We start from the raw sequence: 23997 nt of genomic DNA on the forward strand, positions 1-23997 counted from the left end.
TCCTCTGAACTGCAAAGACTTCACAAGCATGCAGAAGACAGCACTGTTGAATCCTGAACATTAGTAGCATTTTTTAAAGCCATGGAAGATACTCTGCAAGTTTGTAAGGAGGTAATTTTTTTTTTTTACCTAAAATCTTTTAAGTCATTTGCTAATGATCAAGCTCTATGATCTTCCAAACTCTCATAGCACCCAGTGATCAAGCACTTTAGTAGTGAACTAGACTGTCTGGTGCATCAGTATATGAATCCTGCCTCCACAAGAGCCGCAAGACAAGCTTCCCTTGCCAGGTAGCTGCTGCAGAATGGGACAGTGACAGCGGTATTAGAGATGAAGGGGAGGCACATTACCTGATTTCCAGTTCAGCAACATAAATTAAGCAGACCTGATAACAGTTTAGAACCAGAAATGGCACAGGTAACAACTACTATCAGTAATCAATACTGCTCTATTATTTCTGTGACTGAAAAGTGACTAAGCAATACCACTTTAAATATGCACTGCATAAGGGCAAGAGAGTTACATATACTCCAAGTGAGTGGGGAGGGAGGTTCTACTCCCCCAAAAATTGCTTCTTTATTTTAAAATGTTCAACAGAGGAACCTTTTACATCTTTAGTATTCACCCAAAAAGATTTTGAAAGCAAAAAAAGATTTTGAAAGCAATATTACCCTCACATTATAAATACAGAACCTGACAGAAAGATCTGAAGAGTCTACAAAAAGGAAAAAACCAAAAAAGAAAAGAGTAATTTTGTCTAGCAGCATTGTAAAAGTCTGCTTTGATAATTCTAAACTGAGAAAGAAGAAAAATTAACTTCTTGATAGTGCTACACATTTAAAGCACCTTTATTAATAGTGCATTCTGCATCTATCAAATTAACTAAGCTACAAGATAAGAAATTGTAACTCATGTTAAAATTATTTGGAAATTCATCTTCAATACTTACTAATGGCAAAGCCCACTTTTAATCCTACTTAGCTATTTATTAGGGCAATTGAATGCAATTTCACTATTATTCATCATTATGTTTAAGATTTCTTTATGCTCTATTCTTGCTATTATAAGTCCATATTAGAATTGCTTTTCTGTTTCTTTAAACATGGGCTTTGCTTAAAGCAAACCATAGCAACTGCAAAGAAGTTACCTGCACCCCCTAAGCTCAGAGTGAATTGCTCAAGCATTGCTAATTTTGAGGTGGGAGGAGTTGTAGAAATGAGGTCTTTTTATATAAAAAGCTTAAATGACTCATGAAAACTCTTTTGGCATAGCTTATACATGCTTGACAACAACAACAACATATATATAGCACCATCCATCACTCAAGTGCTGTACAAACCAGCCCAAAAACATTGGGCATAACGGGCTATTTCTGAGAGCAGGGAACTGGGTGTTATCGAGTCAAGTTTTCTTATCAGGTATATAAATTACACTTGACATCCAGTAAATCAATGTTTAAAAAGTATAAGGTACCTTGCATAACTGTCCAGGAGACTTCCACTTGGCCAAAACATCTGCAGGAGAATGGGTCAACACAGACATACTGATCTTGGCCAAATTTCCAGGCTAGTCACCAGCAGTGGTGCACTGTCACAGATGAAAAACCTGAAGGTTTTCTACAGTGCTCATACAGCTGCACACTAATCACAGATGGTGGAACTGAAGTGAATAGTCTGCTGAAAAGGGCTATTAAAGAAGAACCAAGAACAACAGACATGTCTGGATCTGAATGTCTGGTCTACCTCTCAGTAAATGCACGTGCCAATTAGTTTCATAGGCTGATCAAAGTACAACTGCTCTTTATTCTCCAGCATTCCTTGTAAGATATTCTGGAATTTAGCTCCACTAGTGACCTGGTATTTATTTTTACACTACTTATAGCTACATGTCAGCTTATACACACTACTTCTGCCACCCACAGATTTTCCTTTCTGTCAGTCCTGCTTCCAGCTCTCAAATTCCTGCATCTTCCTCTGTCAGCTAAACATTCTTGGTCATCAGGTCTGCACAGCTAGAGATTTACACTGCTTTAAGTGTCATAGTCCTGGCCCCCTGACTTAAAACGAAAAAATTATTCTAATAGAGGAGCTAAGGCTGGATGACATCCAAAGACTTACAGTATTGTTCTTCTGCAAGCTCAGATGCTGCAAAAGCAAGTTCAACAGAAATAAAATCGTATGTAAACAATATGCCATATAGTGGCATATCCGAAAAAGCATGACAGACTACATAAAAGTCCTATATGTGTCCTGAGAGATGCAAAACACCTGGCTCTGCTGCTTTTCCCTGCCATCATTGCAACTTAAAATCAGACAAGTAAATGCAGAAAGTTTCTCAAAGTGCTGCTGGCCTTCCCTACTGAAGACAAGGCACTCACAAAGGAAGAGCATCAATCAATCAGATGACACACGAGTGGCTTTCCTTAATTAGAGACTAGCTAACATTAGAATAGGCAAGTGAACAGAAGGCTCCATACATTGCTACTGCTTCCACCTACAACCTTTATCTCAGTTCCTCCGCACCTTATACTGACTACCTACCCCACAGTAGTCTCTTTGTCTTCTTCTCCCACTCAATTTTCTGCCTGAAAAAACTCTCCTCCTTTTACATGCCAGGTAGAACTCCCTCCCTTTCTTTCAATACTCCCTTACACCAATTCCCTCCAGCTTCTTTGTTTCACTCAGCCCTGTTGGGGGTCCTCCATTGCTATTATCCACACTGCACCACAGGGGCATTGGTTCACTCATCACACACCTTGTCATTCTACAAGACAAGTGTGGGCTTGAAGACCTTCTGTAAAGCACACCTGATGGGGCAACCTGAGATCTCAGACCTTACAGTGAACAGCTGTTCTCTTTCAGTTGTCCATCCAATTCAAAGTCCTCAATCCAAAATAAAAACCCAGTGGTCATATGAAGGATAGAAATTAATTCACAAGTCCTGTGCTCTGGTTTGGAATTTTCTGTCACTTAGATCAAGACCACGGAAATAGCCATTCTTTCACATCAAAGGCAGTAGCATTCTGGGTAATCAAAGAGCAACCCTGACAAGTATAAGAGTTAATTATGAAATAGATCTCAAGATAGGGCTGCCAATTAGTGTTCACTCTGCATACAGCACTCTAGAAGCACACCTGGAGTAGCCAGGATGTGCCCTTTTACAGATGTATGTACCATTCCATCCAGGGCCTTCCACCCTGTATAAACCACCTGACAGCTACTGAGGAATCTGTCTGCTCACCTCAACATCCTATAAAAATTTTTTTGAAACATTCTTACAGTAGTTTGCTCCCACATGAGAGGATCTCCCTAAAACACACAGAAATCCATAGTAAGCATGAAGCTTTTCAGTTACATCAGGTGTGCAGACATTCCACGTTCTTCACAGAAACCTGATCAACCTGAGTGCTTTTTACATTACTGCTTTGCTTTTAAAGCATGTGCACTACTCAATACTTCTGAGGCCCTTTATGTTTCCAAAGCACTATACAAACACCATTTAATTAGAGACAGCTAACAAGAATATCCCAAGATACTGAATCTCAGCATGCAGCAAGGATTTTTATTCCCCACCCCGCCCCTCCCCAAATAGGTAAAGTTAAGGATTGAATGATGCCTAAGAGTGTGCTCACTGAGCTGTGGAACAATACCTTCAAGCAAAAAGGTATTATATTTGAAACTTTCATACTGCCAGTGTGTAGCAAAGATCCAGCGCAGCCTGGCCAAGCAGAAATGGCTCTGGTTCACTGTTAACTATTGAGAGGATATCACATATGCTGTCAGATGCAGTTTCTATTCACAGAAGGCATCCACATTGTACACACATTTCTCCTTACTGGCACTACACTGCAGCCATGCCTCTAGGGGCTCTGTTTTGATGAAAACAACTGAAAAGAAATCACTAATCCCTTAATTAGTGGCACCTGTTTCACCTTCTGTGGGAATAATTTAGGAAGTCTGAATGGGCCACATGTCACACAAAGTGAAAATCTCATAACTGAAAGTGACTCAGGTTGTTGGTTCATTTCTCTGTACCTACAACTCAGCTGGGGAAGGCTACTGAAAGTAAGTACTCAGTGTTAACTGAGAACAGCTTCATAAACCACTCATCACTGCCTTTTTCAAAAGCCTCCTCTCAAATTTCTGATGGGAGTTGCATTACACCATGCCAAGTTGCTGATCCTAGGTCTCAAGCACAGCTCCAGGAATACACAATTAGAGCCATGTTCCCTTGAATTTTCATAGAGCTCTTGTTTAAGCCACAACAGCAAGGGGATTAACTGTACTTTCCTAGCTGAGCTACTTCACTGCTTGCTAGATAAGAACAGAAGCACACACCTTAACCACCAAAAACACCTATTAGGTCTCATCATCCACTCTGCTACTCCATTCCTCAGACCTCCCACGCAATAACTGCATCATGTAAGAGTCCTACAAAGCTATGTCCAGTAGACTATGTCAAACCTCTTAATATTTATCTATCTCTGGATACAAGTGGTATGAAATAGACTTATCTACCATCAACTCAAAGGTCAGAGTTAAAAGCCTCTCTTCCCTCACACTGACATTTCTAGGTTGCTCTGTTCAGAAGGGGCTGCACACACTACTCTATGTGTATGCAGCTCTGACAGTAAAAAGGAAAAGTAAGGTCCACCTTCCTTTAACCAAGAGCCTGTTTCCCTTCTACTCACAAATACCTGAGAGAAACACTACTCCAAAAAAATTACTCCATTTCTCCAATCAGGTGAACAGGGACTCAGGTAATGAAACAGAAAAACAAAGACATTTGGATACCATGGTGATCATGGCCAGACAAGAAAGTAAATTAGCTACCATTATGATAATGAACTGGCTTTCCAAAAGAGGCAATTTGCATGTAGCAACTGAGAAGCAAAATAAAGATGCTTTAACAAAACTGCTGCTTGCTGTTTAACCCTGTAGCAATGGAACGAGCAGTCACAGCCACCAAACAGCCACTGCTCTGGGCTTTTCCTATTTAACTGTCACTGCAGATGCAAAGTACCTGACCAGAGCTCCCTCCAGGTGTAATGAAGTCTCACTCTGCATTTCTTCTGGTAGCACAGCAGCTTGTGCACAATCTGAATGCACCGTCTGGAAAAGAGAGGGCAAAGGATTAATGACATTGCATTTTCCAGGAATTCTACATCAAATCTGGAAATGTCTTCAAAATCAGCACCATAGAAACAGACAAACTCGAAGACTATCAGAGGAGGATGGGACTCATGGTTTTGAGCTCCTAAAGGAAACAAAAAAAGAATCAGACAAAATGAAAGAAAGGGGTCTGTATGTCAGTTTAAGCTCAACAGGACTGGACTGACCACAAATGCACATTCATTGTTTAATTAACACTTTCCACTCTTTGCTACCCTTACCTGAGAACCTCATAAGCTCTACAAAATGAGTTACTTAATTTGGAGGCTCCATGTGTAGGAGATACTGCAAGTTATTGTAAAATCTGAGCACAGTGGAGTTTCTCAGTTTCTCTGGCCCAAATGATCAGGCTAAGGGAAGTAAGAGTGCCAAAAAAACGACAGAATTTTTAGTTTGACTGAGGTGTGTGGTTTAATTACTTAAAAAAAAAAAAAGATATTTCTATTCATTTTTCCAATTTCTTTAAAAAAACAATTTAGGTGGAGTTTTAGAATGATCAAGCACTACACATACAAGCTCTGGAATCCCTCAACACAGCTAGTGTACTTGTCAAGTCTCCAAATAATCCTGTAGGTCTCTAAAGCATCTAGCACTCATACAAACTCTCAGGTGCACAAACATTCTTCACAAATAATATCAGAACTAAATATGCAGTATAATGAGCAAATTCTCTAACACTAGCTATCATAAAGGACAAGACAAAAAATATATACCAATTTCAATTTGTTAGGTCAAGCTATTTTTAGTTATTGACATTTAGAAAAAATAGAAGGAAGGCTTCAAAAAAGAAAAATTCCTTTTTCCCCAAATTCTTATTTCTCAAAGACATATCTCATTAATGTGAACATCTTTCTGAAAAGACATTGATGAATGACACTACACATCAGATAAACATAGAGAGATCAAATCCTAGAAATTTGCATGGAATTTATCCCAAACGGTCTGAAGAGTTCAAGAGCAGGCTTTAAAAATAAGGCTGTAGAAAAAAATATGCAGAAGGTGTACCTTATTCTTTTCAGACCTTCAGATGATCCCAAAAATACCACAATGAGGTAAGAACTAAAACTAACTTTGAATGAACAAAAGTTAACACCATTTATAATCTCTGAGCATCACAGTAAGTGCTGTATTTAAAACTGCATTCTCATAAATTCAACCAAGAAAAGGAAGCAAACCAGCTATGATAGACAGCTGTCTTCAGATCATGAACAGTAATCACTCTGGGAAGAGACCTCCTATTTCTGATGACACTGGTACCAGACAATGCCCAGCACCTCTTCACCTACATATTTGCTTAGCTGTAAGTCTAAAATTGGCCTCTCTAGGAAAAAAAAGCCAAACCCTATTTAAGGCACTGACCAGAGAGAATCTGCTAATGGCTAAAACATTTCTTTATAATAACAATAGCTGTTAATGCAAAATAATCTGCATACACATCTCATCACTGAAACCTTGTGATTGTACACAGTAGCATACAGCTACTGTGAAACCCTGGCACGGACAGAAAGGGATCAGAAGGGGCATAACAGCCCTAGTACCCCTTCCTAGACTCCCAGACTACACTGCTTTAGTTGTGAAACTTCATTAGTTATGAAGACATCCATCCCCGTGGGGTATCTCTGTATTTTAGTTTTGTGCTGAGGATTCGTAATACCCATAATGGACAAAAAGCACCCTTGGTCTAAGCAATCTGGATTTCTCTTTTAAATATTAATATGCCTGCCCTTGAGCAGCTTCATGTTGTCACCTTTTAAATGCACTGCAGAGAAGTATGACACTACTTGTGCATTCAGAACACCCACTTTGTCTGCAATAACTGCGTCTGCTACGGGATGGTTTCAGACAGGAGTATAGTGAAAGGACTGCACAAACATGCCAAAATGAATGGATACAGATGTCCACCAGTGGTTGCTACTGCTCATTATTTTTAGTCTCATGGGGTTTCTGGATGTGACATTACTTCTGAGCCCAAGCAGTTCACACCTTTCTTGTGAGACTCCAGTGCATTACACCCATCTACAACTAATTCTGCAATTCTCATTAAAAAAACATTTCTCACAAACTCAGTTGAACTATACAACCTTTGAAAAGGCACTGTAATTGCAGGGTTATGTGGGCAAAATCATAACATGCTGAAAAGTTACCTTAAGGGAAAACATCCTATGTGTCTTTATTTTTTCTGCAGAATATAGTGCTGTTCATGCCTTGGGGAAATTCAGCACTGTACAAACAGTCAGAGCAAAGCCAACAATCTGCCTAAATCCTATTTCTGCCCTCCAGGCTAAAGCAGCACAAAAGCATTTGAGGGGCCCCCCGTGGGACCCATGGAGTGCTCATGAGTAGTTCTGTCCTCTTGTCTCCTTTTGCCCATTGCTAAGTTTTACCCCTTGCAAGCTATTTCAAGCTTAAACCTCTCCTCCTCTCCACATTGCCTTCCAGGCCTCACATCAGTCATCCCTGGGTTTTTAAAACTGTCTTTTCTGTTTCTAGAGCAAGATTCACCTTCTGGGAAGTGGGGATTCTTGCAATGACTTTGTGTTATGAAACTTCTTTTAGGCTGAAAAGCTCTTTGTGTTAGATCAAGTAGATTAGGAAAACAGTCTGAAAGGTAGAAATTCATTTCACTTTCAATTTTCTGGCACACAGAGGATTTTAGAAGTAGAAAAAGTTACTGGAAGAGTTCATGAAACGCCATCCTACTCCCCACCAGCCACAGCGTTATTTCAGCAGGAAGATCGCCCTGGGAGCAGAATTCCACCCGAATTCAAACTTCAAATAAAATCACAGTGAGTTACCCCACAACACTTACACATAGAGATCCATAGGAAATTCTTTCATCATGTGTGTTACAATGAATTCCACCATCAAATCTGACAGAAAAGAAAATGATTAAGTAAGTATTGAGCTGGCTACTGGTAACTTCTTATAGACTGTGAGGAAATCAAACTGCCCCACCTACCTACCTACCTCTACCAGACAACAGTCCTGCGTAGATGAGAGGAATTTCACTTGTTTATTTGTTTTAAAGAGCATTGGACATCCTCTAGAATCAGAAAAGAAACTACTGGAAACTGACAGCACATACTATACCCTTTTGCTTTGAGGCACTGCTTCCCCACATACTTTCCCCCTCTAACAGCCAAATAAAGACTATACAATGAATTCTGATGTTTAGAATTGCTCTCATATTTCAAGACTTGTCACTAATGGAAAACTCCCTTAAGAAGCACATTTTAGAAAATTATTCTTGCAAGAAACAATGCACAAACTAGAAGTTTACTTAAAGAGACACTGTAGGTAACACCTATTTTTCCCTATAACAAATTCTGAAGTAAAGTTAGTTTGATCTCAACATAGGCAAGGCTTCTCCTTAAGACTAACTCAGGGAAAAAAAAAGAAAAAAAAGGAAAAAAGGAGAATGGACTGCCCATTTAAGGGCTCCCAATGTGAGGATTAGAGGTGAAGAATACAGAAATATAGTTGAAAGAGATAAATTACTATAGTTCAGCTAATAATGATATCGGAATGTGTGTATGCGCAGTACAACTTCAGCATAAAATGTTTATCTCATGCCAGTGGTAACAATTGTGAGCTGTAACCTCCTAGGGCACTTAGAGCCCAGCAGTGTGACTCAACAGTGACTAGAAACAGTCTAGGGAAAGAGTGCATGAGATCTGATAAGTCTAGAAACACTCCTCATGCAGTCAGTGTGTCTTGGCTTCAACAAGCACATGTTTGAAAACGCTGGAGTCTAAGACTACTTCCATACCATCCTGTTTAAGAGTCATTCAGGACCCAGGCTTCATCCATTTCTGAACCCATTTATTCTTTTGGCCTCCACAGTAATGAGAGTCACAATTTAACCATGTGTTGTATGAAAAGCTTTTAATAATGCCTCCATATCCACAGGCAAAACCAATCAAAGGTAGTGACATTCCTATTGGTTTTTTGCCCAAAAAAGGCTAAACACCCAGTAAACACATTCACAAACATATCCCTTCCATAGGTTTGCCATCCTCATATCGCCTACAAAGTACTTAGGGCTAATTGCTACCACACTCACCTAAAACTGAATTTATTAATCAACTGTCCTCCCTGTTGTTACTAACTCATATCAAAGGGGCCAACCGGCTTCTGCAAAGCTTACTGTAAATATATATAGGATTTTTTGCTACAAAGTTGCAATCTTGGATTTAATTTGTCTGTGAAGCAGCCATGTATAGTATGGGGATGGACATTCCATTGTTGGAAACATCTTTAGTTTTTAACTGTCCTCCTTTTAAGCCCATCCACCCCTCCACTTAAGCCACAAACCTCGTATTTCTCTTGCACAACAAGAGGTGCTCTGGGAACCACAAGCACACAGTACTGTGGCAACACTCACCGAGCACCGCACACACCAGCGGGCGGCAGGGCAGGTTCTTGTCTGCTGCTTTCTTACGATGTCTCATTGGCTTCAAACACACAAAGATGAAAAGAAATCAGCAGAAGCCTGAAGTGACAGTCTGAAGTGACAGTCTCTGTATTACTGTATTTTTCAAGCAAATAGCATCAGCAGCACAGACTTCCCTTTGTCTTTTTCTCCAACTGCTGTCTTACCTATATTAATCCTAAAGGCCATGGCTGGAGCAAAATTGTGCCTGCTTTTCCATGCCAGGGTTTTGTTTCTCCAGTTGTGTAACTGGAGGGCACTGTTATACTGGGTGGGGGGGGAACACCACAAGACAAAAACAAATCACACAGCAATTCCTCCCCCTTGCTTAGCATAATGATTTGGTTCCTGACCCAGAAGTCTGACTGGTATTCTCAACAATGTGTGCATTATTCAATGGCTTTGGTTTTATTGTAACAGACCAGAAAGGCTAACGAGATGGCAAGTTTGTTGTTAAGTGGTAGGGACTGGCATCCTTGGAGTATGCTCACTATAAAGTAAGATGTTTGTTTCTGTCCTGGATTAGTGACGCTTTTAAGTGCTGCTTCACTGTCAGATAAGGTGGACTTTGCCAGTACCACAAAGACAGAATGCATCAAGTTAGGATAACCATTCAAGTTACTTGTAACTACAGAGCTTCATGAGATAGCTAAGGACACTTCCCCCCACAGATATCTATAGGAAAAAGCTCTGAAAAAATACTTTCCTCCCTGAAGGTGAATCACTCCACCCAGGATGAAGCATAAGCCAAATGAGAGCACTCAGTGTAATTCCAGCTGGCTATTATATATCACATGAGGGCTCATGCTTGCTGAAGATTAAAGCAGAACATTCCCTCTGCCACTCATTTCCTCAGAGACCTCATAATATGCAGCTCCTCCCCAGTTACACAGGCCTCTCAATTCACTGACAGGGCAACCAGCTCTTTGTTCTTTGAAGAGACATTCTGAGAGCAATTTCAAAATCATTCCCCAACTGCTGCGTTTCTCACAGTATTTCCACATGCCTTAGCAATCTAGGTTAGATGTCTGTGACACAGTTTTCAACATACAGGGTCTCCAGTCCTCTGAGTTTGCATCCCAAAGAGAAAGCAATCTGGAGGAAAAGACTCACCATTCTATGTAGGTTTACACGAAAATTCATGTTGTCATCATGAAGAAAAGCGTTAGCATACTGATCCTATTGGAAAGGGCAAGAAAAGGGAAGAAATGTGAACAGCCCAACATCTCACAGTTGCCTCTCAAATCACACGTGTTTCAGTGCAATACTCCCAATATATAACTATAAAGTTAAAAAGACATCTGTAACTTCCTCTTGCCCCCACCTATGTTTCCAGTCACACAAAAGTAAACCCCTCCTGACCCCAATTCCACTTTAACTAAAGCCTGAACTACTGCTTGTTTGGTTAGCAATTTATTTTCCATTCTCCTCTTCTGCTCATTCAAACTCTGGACTGCACACACCACTGTGTCAAGAGTTCAACAAGTGCTCCAGATGTATAATATATGAAGGTGGTTCTCCAGCACACCAGTTTCTGTGACTGTGTGGACGAAGGTTTAAATTGGCATTTTGATGGACCCATCATGCCAGAAGTTACTGCAATACTAGCAGCTGTTCCACCCCTCAGGCAAAGCTCATTCCAACACCACCTCTAAATTAAAGAGACTTCTCCAGATAATGCACAGCTAGGATGGGTAATAAATATAACTGACTTAATACCAGAATCAAAGCATGCCCTTCTTACAGAGAAACACAATTTCTTATCTTGTGTTATCTATGCATCCATCTGAAGAAAAAGTGCCAAAACCATTTAATTAGAAAAATTTGAAATGTAAATGATTAGTTTTTAGGCCGTACCCTGAAGAAACATTACTTCAGAATCTTTACACTTGCTATCAACATCATGGCTTTTTATTCTTTGTTAAGAATGAAAGGTCTTTATTTGCAAGCAAGCAAAATGCAAATGCCACGCAAACACAACCACCATTCAGGACATCAGTTGGACCATTAGTATACACTTCCCATGAGACACGACCACATTCTGCCAGGACTGCTGACCTAGCTCTGTGATGCTGCTTTCTCAGCCTAATATCACGCTTGCTACTTGTTCTCCTTGTAGGGACCTACAGCCATGTGACTTTCTTTCAGACTTCTATCCTCCTTCAGCAGAAGGGATATGGCATAGCCCGTGTTTCCCATGAACAGCACAGAACTGAAAGCCATTAGCACATTACTCATCTAAAAGCCACACCACAAGGTCACTTCACAGCTAAGAGAGAAAAGGCTTAGGTTCATTCTTTTTTCTCTTCATTCTTGGGAGTTGGCTAACCCAAATAAGATTATCCAATTTTCATGTTTCAAATCAGCTTTAACAGTACTATACCATGTTTATTAGCAAAACATTAAGTGCCTGAGATCCTCACCACTCAGTTCCACTGTGGATATTGAACTGCTCCACCAGAGGCAGGTAGAGCCCTGTAACACACCATCTCCTGAGCAGCTTCATACAAGAAACCTACCTCTGCTATGCATGTCAGGATAATCAGGCACAGCTTGCCACTGTGCAGTCGGTGCTCATCTGCAAAGAAGAAAAACAAGTCCTCTGTGAGCCACACAAGCCTAGCAAGGCTGAAGAGCAAGACAGCTGTTGCAGCAAAAGAAAAGCCCAGCTTGGAGGTTATTCATACTCCTACTTCCTCTGGGATAGCTAATAGTCTATTCCCATTAAGCATTCACCCTCCAGCCTGTCCACTAAATCCCACCCCACAGTCTGCACTCACAGCAGAAGTTTCAGATTTGAACCTCCAACAGCACTGTAACTATCCACTGGGCTTCCGTCTCATTCAGTTTTACTTCCACAGCTACTCTAAATACTGGGGTTAGACCCTGTCTTTCTGTCATAGCAGAGACACACTGTTCCCTCTCCGAAAAGATGGAAAGAAAAACATCACCTTTGCTGTAGGTTATGAAACAAGTGGCAAAGCTTTGTCAGACGCACAGCACGGTGTAGCAGGATGTAGCACGGTGTAGTAGAATGACTCCTGACATTATGTTCAAAGTTCCGAGTTTTAACCCCAATACTGAGAGACACGACCTACTTTGCTCTGTGCAAAACTATGAAAGAAGGAAGTCTGCAAAGACTTAGCATTTTAAGCCAAAGAGTTTCACACTGATCATGTTCCACAACTTCTTATTCATCTCACAATTTCAAGCAGCTTTGACCTTGAATGACAATTGGAGGGCTGAAAGACTCACTAATAAAGAGGGACTAAGGTAGAAGAATGCAATTTTTACTTGGATTATTAAAAACTCTTCTCTCTCAATTTTAACCTTGAATATAAAAAACCCTCAAGATACACATAGTCATAGAGGACTGTAGGATGGAACAAGCCTCCGGTTCAATCTTTTCTCCAAGCAGTGCCAGGTAAGACCAGTTTGTTGAAGGCACTGTTCAATCAAGCTCATTTAAAAATCTTCGTTCTAAAAACCAAACCACTCACATCACACAATCCCAAACCCATAAAAACAAACACACAAAAAACAACAACATACCTATAACTAAATCCTGAAGTGCACATTCCTGAGACCTCAAACAGCTTTTCTAAAGCATAAAACTACTAAACATCCCATCCCAGGCATCTGCCTTAGAGTTAAACTTGGAGAAGATGGAAATATGAAAGAGTCAGACCCACTTTCATATAAATCACAAGACAGTCAAATTCCTTGCATCTTTGCAGATGACTTTTACAAACACTTTGTTAGCTGGTGTGTATATGGTAATCTATAGAAACAGAATGGGCTTAGCTAGCTGCTGTCTAGTCTGATGCCTCTTGTTTTCTTTAGTATGCTGCTGAGGGACAGATATTTACAAGAAGATAGGCCCTGAAGTATGCTGATTTCATCTTGCTTCACTAAGTAAGATGAAGAGGAATTTTGGAATGGGAGAGTTAAATGTCTCTCCTCTTTTCTTATCTCAGCTAAAACGTTTAAAGTTTTGTACTCCAGGAAAGCAGGAGAAATGGCCTCAAATAACACCGATACACAAGAGTCTTGTTATATTCATATTGTACGGCCTCCTTGTATACTTCTGTAGGTGCTGCTACCACTTCTCTCTCTGGGGATGATGCTGTAAAGGCTCATTTCACACCGAATACTCTGCCTTCCGCCAATGCTCTGTGAACATCACGTCATTTTCAGCAGCACTGGGGTAGCTATGCAAGCAGTTATTTGCACAGACACTTTGTATTTTCACAGCATCCTTCACTAAAGGAACAAAGCAAGCCACTTTCTAAGGGCTGAACCATAAACCCTGTTTCACCGATGGGAAAAAATGACACAGGTTTTGTTCCTCCCAAGGCAGCTGCCTCTGACTGACAACAAGAGGAGGATCTAGGAAACACAATCTATTAAATTATGTTCTCCAGGACAGGACCAAAACAACTGTCTAGTCCTGGATATGGAACAAACCAGTCTCCCCTCTAAGTGTTCCCACCTGTCTCAAGACACCTGGAGTAAATTGGAATTATTCATTCTTCTTGCTATATTGGTGTCACATAGAACCACAGAATTGTTTAGGTTAGAAAAGACCTTTTAGATCATGGAGTCCAGTTGTTAACCTAGCACTGCCAATCTAACCATGTCCCTAAAGTGCCACACCTACATGTCTTTTAAATACCTTCAGGGATTGTGATTCGAGCACTTCCCTGGGCAGTCTGTTCCACGCTTGACCTTATACAAGAAAAAAATTAGGCAGGGCTCCATCTAGAATCAAAATATAAGGACAGGAATATGCCCACTAGAATTAATAAGTACTGGTTCGGAGGGCACACTTTTTTTAAATGCTCAATCAGTGGAGCTCATTGCCACGGTGGGAGGGAGATTAGGTCTATCAGCCAGACCAATTTCAAACATTACACAAGCTAGAACCAAAGCAAAGAGAGAAACATCAACTCCTGTCTCATAACATAATAAACTCATCCCTTGTTGGTTTGTTTAGTAAGGAATCCCCTCTATCAGATTTCACTCCATCTGAAACTAATTCAGTTTGGCAGTTCCTGAGTCCCTGCACAGACTTTTCATTTTACGGTGACTAATAAGTGCAGAAGTTAAATTGAAAAACACAAATTTTTTCCATCAGAGATCTGGATCTGCAAAACAGACCCTGAGAAAAGCAAGTGAGAATGATTAGAGAGCTGGTAAACCCTCCTCATGTGTACAATCTATTAGAAATGACTGAGCAAAGACTGATGTGGTTTACTTCAAAAGGAAACATGAAAGCAGACTTCAAATACATAAAGGCTGACACAAAGAAAAAAGAAACAATCCATTCTCAATATCTATCTTGGAGAAGACAGACAGTAATTCAAACCCTAGCAAAGAATTTAGAAAGCATATGAGACTTTCTTACAATAAGGATGGTTAAATGGACAGTCTGAAAATGGTGCTCCACTATAACAGTGTCTTCATCCAACCTGTCAGCAACACCTCTGAGAAAAGATTCAGGTAAACCTGATTCTGCCTTGGTTTTGAGGAGTTGTCAAGGTTTAAACCCAGACAGCAACTAAATACCATGCACCTGCTTACTCACTTCCAGTGCTTCTCCTCTTTCCCCAGTGTGAAGGAGAATCAGAAAGAAAAAATAAACCACGTGGGTTGAGGTAAGAACAATTTAATAATTAAAACATCATCATAATAATCATCAGCAGAGTGAGAGAGGGTAACAGAACCCAAGAGAAGCAAGTGACGCACAACACAATTCATGATACAATTGCTCACCACCTGCTGACCAATACCCAGCCCATCTCTGAACAGCAACTGGCCCCTTTTGGGTAACTCCACCAGTATATCCACTAGGTGTGATATTCCATGGTGTGGAATATCTCCTTGGACAGTTCAGGTCAGCTATCCCAGCCATGCTCCCTCCCTGCTTTTTGTGCACTTCCTCACTGGCACAGCATGAGAACTGAAAATTCCTTGACTTAGAGTAAGTACTTCTTAGCCAGGGCCAAAATATCAGTGTGGTATCAATATCATTCAATACTGAATCCCAAATTCACAGCACTGTATCAGACACTAAGAAGAAAATGAACTGCGTCCCAGCCGAAATCTGGACAGGGGTGCAGTAGATATTTTCATAAAGTCCCTTTCGGTCCTAATTTCATTTATTCACTTTTTCCTCAACTAGCTTGCTTACTGAACAAGGCAGCCAAGTGTAACTTCACTGTAAGCTAGTAGGTACAAGGAAACTCTCCTGCCTGCTCTCTTATTCAATGCCAAGCAGTCATGAAGTTCAATAATTGATGTATCATAGCTCGGCAGATAACATCCTATTTTCATTCAGTTGCTACATCTAACTTAACAGCAAAAGTCAGTAATAGGCTAAAACATGGTGCAAAGATCACTTGTTATGTTCACACTATGGTCCTGCCCATACAACCACGGGGCAAAACAGCACCCTTGGGTACCCTGAGCAGGAGATGAACCAATACTTCAACTCTAGCAAGCTGAAATTAACCGCCACAGTACTAGAGGAGAAACAGAAAGCACAACATGGAAAGATACTTTCTCAAGCAAATTACTGCCAGTGCAGTGTAAGTCACTGCTGTCTTCTTTACAATTACATAGCTACCTGTTTAACTGCTAAGTATTAAAGGACAAAGAAAATATGTCCTCCTAATGCTGAGCTTTACCTCGTGCGTCAGTTTCTAAGTGTTCATTAAAGTACAGTTCTCTGGTCCCTGAGACTTCCCCTCTCTGACAGTTGGGAATCATATGCTCACACCTCCTGCATATGGACAGGCTTGGTTATTAGGTACTATAATCTATTATTAAATTCTTTTCATACTTGACATCTCTCCTGCCAGCATTAAGTCTGAGTCTCATAACTCTCATTTTGCAATAAGAAATCACTTAATTTTCCCAAAAGGTGGAATTCCTTTAAAGGGACTCCAGTTCACTTCTATTTCTGGAGTCACTAGACATATTCTTGTGACCTCCTCACTTCAAGAAGCACTGTTTGCTGCATCCACAGAATTCATTTACCTTTTGTGTCCTGCATCACAATCGAGCTGTACTTCAAGAAGGTTATCAGCAGGTTGCTGGTTTGCACATCAGCGTCCAAAGGTAGCTCTGCAGAGCTTATAACTGGAACAAAACAGATAAGACACATTTATCCTATACAAATACAAGAAATGACTATACAGACAACCAAAACATGGACTGACAGACCCAAGGCAGGATCAGCTTACTCGCAGGGCCATCTGACCTCCTCCTCCCTCTTGACCACCCAGGAAAGATTTTGTTGTGAAGACTGGTACCACTCCCTCAGAGACCATTTTCCTAAACTAAGCACAGGCTGTGATACCTGGCAAAGTGATATCCTTCCCTGTCCTGCTCCTGCTCCTCTCCCGAGGGAGCTCAGCTTGCTGTTTCAGCACTCATTGACATTCCCAGCCTAGGGAGCTCAAGATATTTGCACTGATATCCAATTAATTCTTATAACCAACACAGATAACATTCACACCGTTCTCAATCTGGAAAGAGATGTGCCCAGCAAAGGCCATTCTCTTTCATCCATTTTAGAATTTCCGTTCCAAAAGATCCACATCAGTTCTATTCTTCTCTCCCAGCAAGAGTCTGTCTTGCAGAAGCAACACACAAGACATAACGTAACAATTACTGACCAAAGCGGTAGAAAAGGGACGCAGGAAGAGCAGTTTTATAAAAATCAAGAAGCAAAAGCAGTCACACCTTATGCTGGATACATCACAACCCAGAAGGGAGCAGAAATGTACATTCTATACCTGCAGCAGTTCATTGGCATTTCTCTGGGATACTAGCTGTACTTTTGACATCTTAACAGTGGACATCATCTGCCTTAGACTTCACAAGAAGCCATCTCAATTCCTCAGCTAATTGCACAATGTGCCTCCTGCTCACTCCCCATGCACCATCTGAAGCACAGAGTTTATGAACTGTCAAACCCCTATCATGTGACTAAGCCACATTTTTACTGATGACTGTGCCCGAGCTGTCCTAAAGGGCTGTTCTCATCCTTCCCATTCAGAAAGCTTTATGAGAAATACTGAAAGGGATGAGCAAAAAGGTAAGTGGTAAAAATGCAGCATGCATTTACCTGCAGATCCTGCCAGTCTGATACCATTTAAGATAAATTAGCTCAGACAAAAGAAACCCCAAATTGATGGAGGTAGTCTAGGAAGACTTCAGTAAAGCACTTAATACAGTTCTGTATGAAAAATTAAGAGTGAAGCAGATAGGTGGGAACCAATACATAAATTTAATGTACATCAAAGCTCTGGTAAAGGAGAAGCAATTGGAGAAATTATTAGTCTGAGAAGAAACTACTGCTTGAATTCCTTAGGTGTCACTTCAGATAATAGTTCTCATTTTTGTGAGTGATCTGGGCACAGGAAACAGTTGCTTGCTAATTAATCTAGAGCATGGTGCTAAAAGCATCAAGGTTGTGGAGTTCAGTCCCCATATGAACCATTCACTTAAGAGCTGGACTCGATGATATTCGTGGCTCCCTCCCAACTCAGAATATTCTGTGAAATCTGCTAATTGCACAAAGTTGGGACATGTAAACACAGAGGAATATCAGACTGCGCACAAAGTATAAAAACATGAACACATAATAAATAGAAGATGAAATTCCACAATGTTAAGCCATAGGATCAGTCAGGAATTCAGGCATTTATTTGCATGGTAAACCTAGAGTTCATCAGTTGCCAACAAAATACCATGATACACTATCAGATCATGAGATGACACACTACCAACACAAAGGGTTCAAGAGTGGTTCTACATATCCAGAAATGCACTTCCAGCAGAGACAGGAACACTGTAATGCCTGGCACAAGGTGCTGGTGAAACCTTGTCCCAAACATCGTCCATAGCTATGCGGAACCCATGTTCAAAGGGGATGAACTTAAACTTGAAGAATATTGGAGAAAGGCTAGTAGGTGGAACAGAGGAAAAGAGTACCCTTCTTGTGAGACAGCAAAATACACAGGTGAGTACCCAATGCATGAAAAAGAGCTGTGTTTCAAAGGAAGGTTAACAGCAAGAGAAATGACCACGAACTGACAAGAAATGCAGGTTGCAAAGTTGAAGATTTCTAATCGAGGAACAAGATGCTGAAACTGCCCCCAACAGAAATTACTGGGAAACAAATTAAGTCAGAGTTTGATAAATTTAAGGGATGGATATGCCTGTGAGCATAGGGCACTAGTAGTCAAGGGGATCTTTTCCAGCTCTCCATACATGACAATAACATGGTTGTTCTGGCTGCTTAGAAGCTCAAACTCACAGGTTTTCACGTGCGGGAGATCACAGGTGGCTTGAATTACAGTTGTCAGAAGGCCCTCCTCTCTTCTCAAGCAATAGAGACAGCCTAAGATTGGGCTCCTTTTGCACTGGAAACAGATCTGCAGACCACTAGGACACATCTTAAGAACTGTATTATCTCTTTTCCATCTATCCTCAGGAATGCCCAAGGTTTTTCTCACTCTTGAGGAAAGAAAAAGGTATTTATGATGAGATTGGACCTTGCAAGAAGTGAGGAATTACTCATACTGATTGTTGGGTGTCTAGGTTGGGGGCTCTGAAGGGAAGTACTTTGATCCTGTACACAACTGTGTTTTGGTTCAGAGAAAAGTCTGCTTTAACAGACAATGCCTTTCACAATTCAAGGCTTGGATCTCACAACCCTGTAATGAAGAAAGTGAGGCTTATTTACCCCCCTGGAACTGGGGCAAGGACAGGCACAGAAAGATGAAGGAGATGAACCAACAGTAAAATGCAGTATTCTTTAAACTGAGCACAGAGAGGCCCAGAACACAGCAGAGGTTCTTGTGGAGCTCAAGATTATACAATCACCTTGAATACGAAATTGTAGCCCTCGGAAACAACAGGTCAAATAGATCAGTGTAACTTCTCTGTTTGAATCACATTAAAAAAAAAAATTCCATACTAGGGCTTTCAGCTTCTAAAGGTTGCACATCCCCAAGTGTGAGCTGGTTTAGTCCATTCAGGCTTGATGCCCTGGGGCTCCTGACACGTTGCAAACGTGCCGGGTCTGTTGGCAAAACCTATGCAATAAGACTGGAAGCTTTTTCATTCCCAATACTATGAATAGCTCAAAGATTCAGCTAAAAGTCTGAAAAATGTATTTATATCCCCAGTGGGTCCTTCTTGAGCTGTTACAATAGTGAATGAATATTTAACAACAGTAAGCAAACTGACATTTAGATAACTATGGTGACAGCCACACTTGATTTACATATTATGGATCAACAGTTTCTAGCAAAAGTCTGATTTTCTTGGGGGGGAAAAAAAAAAAAGAAGAAATCACTCTGAAGAACACATCCCTGCTTATCCTGGTTCATGCTACAGACCTTGGTGGGTTTTTTTAAACTCACATTTGGAAACTTTACAAGCTCTGAATTCACACTATAGGCTAACAGCCAGAGAAATTTCAAACCAGAATATGAACCCATTTTTAATCCCAGTCAGCATAAAAGAAAAGTGCCTGAAACCCATAGAGGGATTTCTACATGTTATTGTAACTTGAAAACTACACATTTTTTTAATGCAGGAAAAAGAAAGCAATCTTTTCATTCCAAAGCCAAAAAGCCTCTTGCTAACTTTCAGCCAGAGGCAAATTTTACATCGAGTTGCAACGCCTTAGAAAATGAGGAAAATTCTGACATATTCTTAAAATAACTGCAATGCTTGAGCATCGCCAAACTAAACCAAGCCGAGGGTCACAAAAAAAAATATCACTGAGAGTAGGGATCAGCAAGGTGACAGCAAATATGGAATGCTTCTCGATGGAGTTGCTGCACATTAAGATCAGATCCTCTTCTTAAATTTAGTAACCTTGTAAGCCACAAGAAGCCTTGAACTTTACAAGATCACTGCCTCTGCTTAAAGCAGGATGGAGTTTTTGTTTTGATTCTGTTTTGTCTTTTGGTAACTGATAAAAAGCCGTAGATGTAGGTAAGCACACGTTCCGTCAGTTGTGTAACATGGCGTGTGGGCGGGTACATTTGTAATGAACACGCTGAACACAAGCCCACAAAATGCCCGTCCCTCCACATTTCATGTTACGTGCACACAGAGACTTGAGACATAGGGGACTTTCTTTCTGAAGCTTTTGTTGTCCATGGTAACCAGACAGAATTCATCCTGAGGAGGCTCATCCTTAACTAGGGTATCAAATGACCTGAATAGCTGATAGAACTGAGTAACCCAGGCTGCTTTTCCCAAGAAATATTTCCAAACTGTGCTCTATTCAAATTGACTCTGTTCCTTCATTAAACACTTTTTTCAGCTCTAGAAAAAGTATGTGCCATTAAAGTACGTGACAATAGCCTTTAATTTCTTCTCTTAAAATAGGCCCTATTTATCCATACCTTAAATTGCAAGGGTTTTATTTTAGGAGATTGCAAAACATATTTATGTGGACTTGTAACATTTCAAAGAAAGATCTCGGGGTAAGCAGTTTTTTACAAAGCCTATCAGAGAAAAGGCAGTAAGAGGGAAGAATACTTTCCCACCCAAACAGAATTCAAATCCCAATTAATTCAAAGCTGAGGACAAGTGCATTAATGACAAGCAGGAATCCACTGCAATTCTCTGTAAATCTGTTCCAATGACAAATAATCCCAAGCAAAGGACCTGACACTAGAAATATTCATAAGTAAAAGCCTACATAGAATAACTAATGGGTTGGCTGTATCTTCATGCAGATATTGGGAGAGTACTGTTTTCAGAAGGAATATCAGCATAATTTCATTGAGCAATATACAATGAAACAGAAATAAATTTGAGTCAAAGAATCTCGCTCATGTTCAGTAAGGCAAGTCGCTTCAGGAAGAGACCATCAGGTTACATCTGCTCCAGACAGATCTCATTAGCTGCCATCTTGAGAAAATACTTTGTTAGTTATTTTACAGTTTTCAATTATTTTTCCCCAGGAGATCATTACATTTCTTACCATCTGAAGAAGGCGGGGTGGTTCCAAGTGGAGTGACAGGTGTCATTGGAATTGGGCTTGTTGGTGTTGTCATCAGGCCCATTTCAGGATGGCTCTAACAGGAGACACACATGCACAGATCAATACCTTCCCCAGCCATTAGAAACACAGATCACTACTTCTACTGTTCCACACTCTCACACAGACATGACTAATGAAGTCTCAAGAAACTTTAACCTCTCCTCCAAAATGCCAGGCCATGCTTTCTGACCTTGGACATCTAACAGTTAAACAGTACATCAATTTCTTTATTCTCCAAAACATGAAAATATATCAGAAAGTGGTGCCTCTCCCCAGCAGACAGAAAATACTCCCATGCAGAATGGGAAAAGGTTTGCAGAAGCCCACACTGCTTATAGCTTGATTCCCCCCCAAAGAACCCAAGGATGTGCATTTCAAGTCTTCCTCCAAGATCCTGTAATTTCTCTTTCTAAAAGCAAATTCTCCCCACTCCTGCCACCCCCACCTGTTCATATTCAAAGATGATGGCAATACATTACTTTCCTGTCTCACTATAAAGCCCAGACAATGCAGGAAAGGAGTGGATAACATAAATAACACTATCATTATCGATCCTTTCAGCTTCCATCAGTCAGTTACTCTCCCCATTTCATCTTTGCTAATAGTTGCCTGCCCAATTACTGCTCTGACTTTACTCTTTGCAAGCTTCCGGATCTATCCACGCGCTGGTGAGAGTGTAGGCAATCTGCTATTTTTGAGTCTGGCTGCCAAGCAAAGTGTCCATTTCATGGGGCAAGTTTTACATAAATGTATCATCTGCTTTAATACATCATCACAATTTCAAAATAAAAGAAAGGTACAGAACTGCTGATTTGACGTTAGTTCCGCAGGATTTTTCACAAGTGGATATCCTCCACACTGCCTCTGAATAGCTCATTTTATGAGCAACTATAAATGCATGTAATTTTTGGGAAGCACAAACACACGTACTACAACTCAAACACAATTCTACATCGCTACTGGTCCCGACTTAAAACTTTAAAATACAGTTTTTCACTGTAAGTCTTACATAAGCCAGGTTTGCCTCCACAGATTTTTGAGGTTTTCCTTCTTTATCCCAAACAGTAAGTGGTAGTTGAGAGACAAGAGTGCCACCCAGCAGCAAACCTGAGCACCCACGGCTGGTGAGTACATGGAAACCTTATTGTTCCATACGTCCACACAAATGAATCCCTGCTCTTCCCATGTGTCTCACAGCAGCAGGGAGCCATTCATGCAGTGCCAAGCAATGGACATCAACTTAGGCAACAGCATTCATCAGCTTTTATGAGGTTTTTCCAACATGACATGACCTACGTTGCTCTCTCTTAAATGAAGGATTACAGACACTCCACCCAAGATTAGCAGGCCTCCACATCAATTAAACCCACTGATCAGTGGCTGTTTCAGCTATTACTTCCACAAATAACTAATCTATCCTTTTATTTTTAAGAGCTTTTACTCTAGCTGATCTTTTTCTGCCCTACTCTTTTTCCTGCCAAAGGTCTCTCTACCCTCAGGAATATCTTGACCACAGAAAGGCCTGAGGTGGTATTACACAGAACTGAAAGAGCAGAAATCTCTCAGAAGTGGTAGGAAAGAATAACCTGGCAAAAGACAGGCAGGGAACCTCAGCAAATTAACCATCCGTGAAACAGAAGCTTTCTTCAGAGACTGCAGATCTGCTTATCAGACCTCTTCCATCACCACTACTGTCAGGAGTCCTCAAAGGTCTCCTCCATCACGCCAAGTGTCCAGCCTATGATGTATGACTATTCTCTGAGGACCTGAAATAACTAGGGAAAGGTGCTAACTGTTTTGCTGATGTCGTTTTTCTCACAGATTACTACCAATACCTAGAAACCAAAATTAAAAGACTAAACCTGAAGGTTTTCCTAGACACATCAGGCTACTTTTGCAGCCAGCCACAGCACAATCCCTAGATCAGACAGGCTTATTATCTGCCTTCCAGCAATAACCACCTTTACAAACTCACACAGTGTTTAGGAAAGCATCCAATGCTTTGTGATCAGAGGTATGAGCAGCCCACTGCTGCTCAGAAGGCTGCCATAGCTGTTCCTCCACCATAAACAGCACAAGGACAAGTGCTATGCTCCAGCAACAGGTTCCCAAGCAAAACGGGTTGGGCAAAACAGACAACACCATGCAGTCTGTGCACACCCATACAGGACAATTCATCCAAGTCTGGAGCTGAATCAGTCTCTTTCTCTCAATACCAACTTAACAAAAGTGTGATTTGCTCTAAGAGCTGCAGCAACCTTATCCCTACTAGTTCACTCACTCCATCCTCCCCCTAGTGCAGTATCAGTAGAGCA

At 40.8% G+C, this 23997-nt stretch overlaps 1 protein-coding gene across 5 annotated transcripts in view; it reads right to left on the reverse strand.

Moving 5' to 3' along the window:
• Positions 1 to 23997, reverse strand: part of ARMH3 (armadillo like helical domain containing 3) — a 128668-nt gene that overhangs the window by 82341 nt on the left and 22330 nt on the right. For all 5 annotated transcript variants that reach the window (XM_050336709.1, XM_050336725.1, XM_050336717.1 and 2 more), the window contains 7 exons: positions 21623 to 21716; positions 16645 to 16746; positions 12123 to 12181; positions 10717 to 10782; positions 9556 to 9625; positions 7981 to 8041; positions 5023 to 5111 (listed from right to left, as the gene is read on the reverse strand). In XM_050336709.1, coding sequence (XP_050192666.1) covers positions 5023 to 5111; positions 7981 to 8041; positions 9556 to 9625; positions 10717 to 10782; positions 12123 to 12181; positions 16645 to 16746; positions 21623 to 21716 — 541 coding nt within the window. The remainder of the gene's footprint in view (positions 1 to 5022; positions 5112 to 7980; positions 8042 to 9555; positions 9626 to 10716; positions 10783 to 12122; positions 12182 to 16644; positions 16747 to 21622; positions 21717 to 23997) is intronic.

This window comes from Myiozetetes cayanensis, unplaced genomic scaffold (assembly GCF_022539395.1).
Source record: "Myiozetetes cayanensis isolate MyiCay16 unplaced genomic scaffold, myiCay2020 scf10, whole genome shotgun sequence".
Classification (NCBI taxonomy): domain Eukaryota; kingdom Metazoa; phylum Chordata; class Aves; order Passeriformes; family Tyrannidae; genus Myiozetetes; species Myiozetetes cayanensis.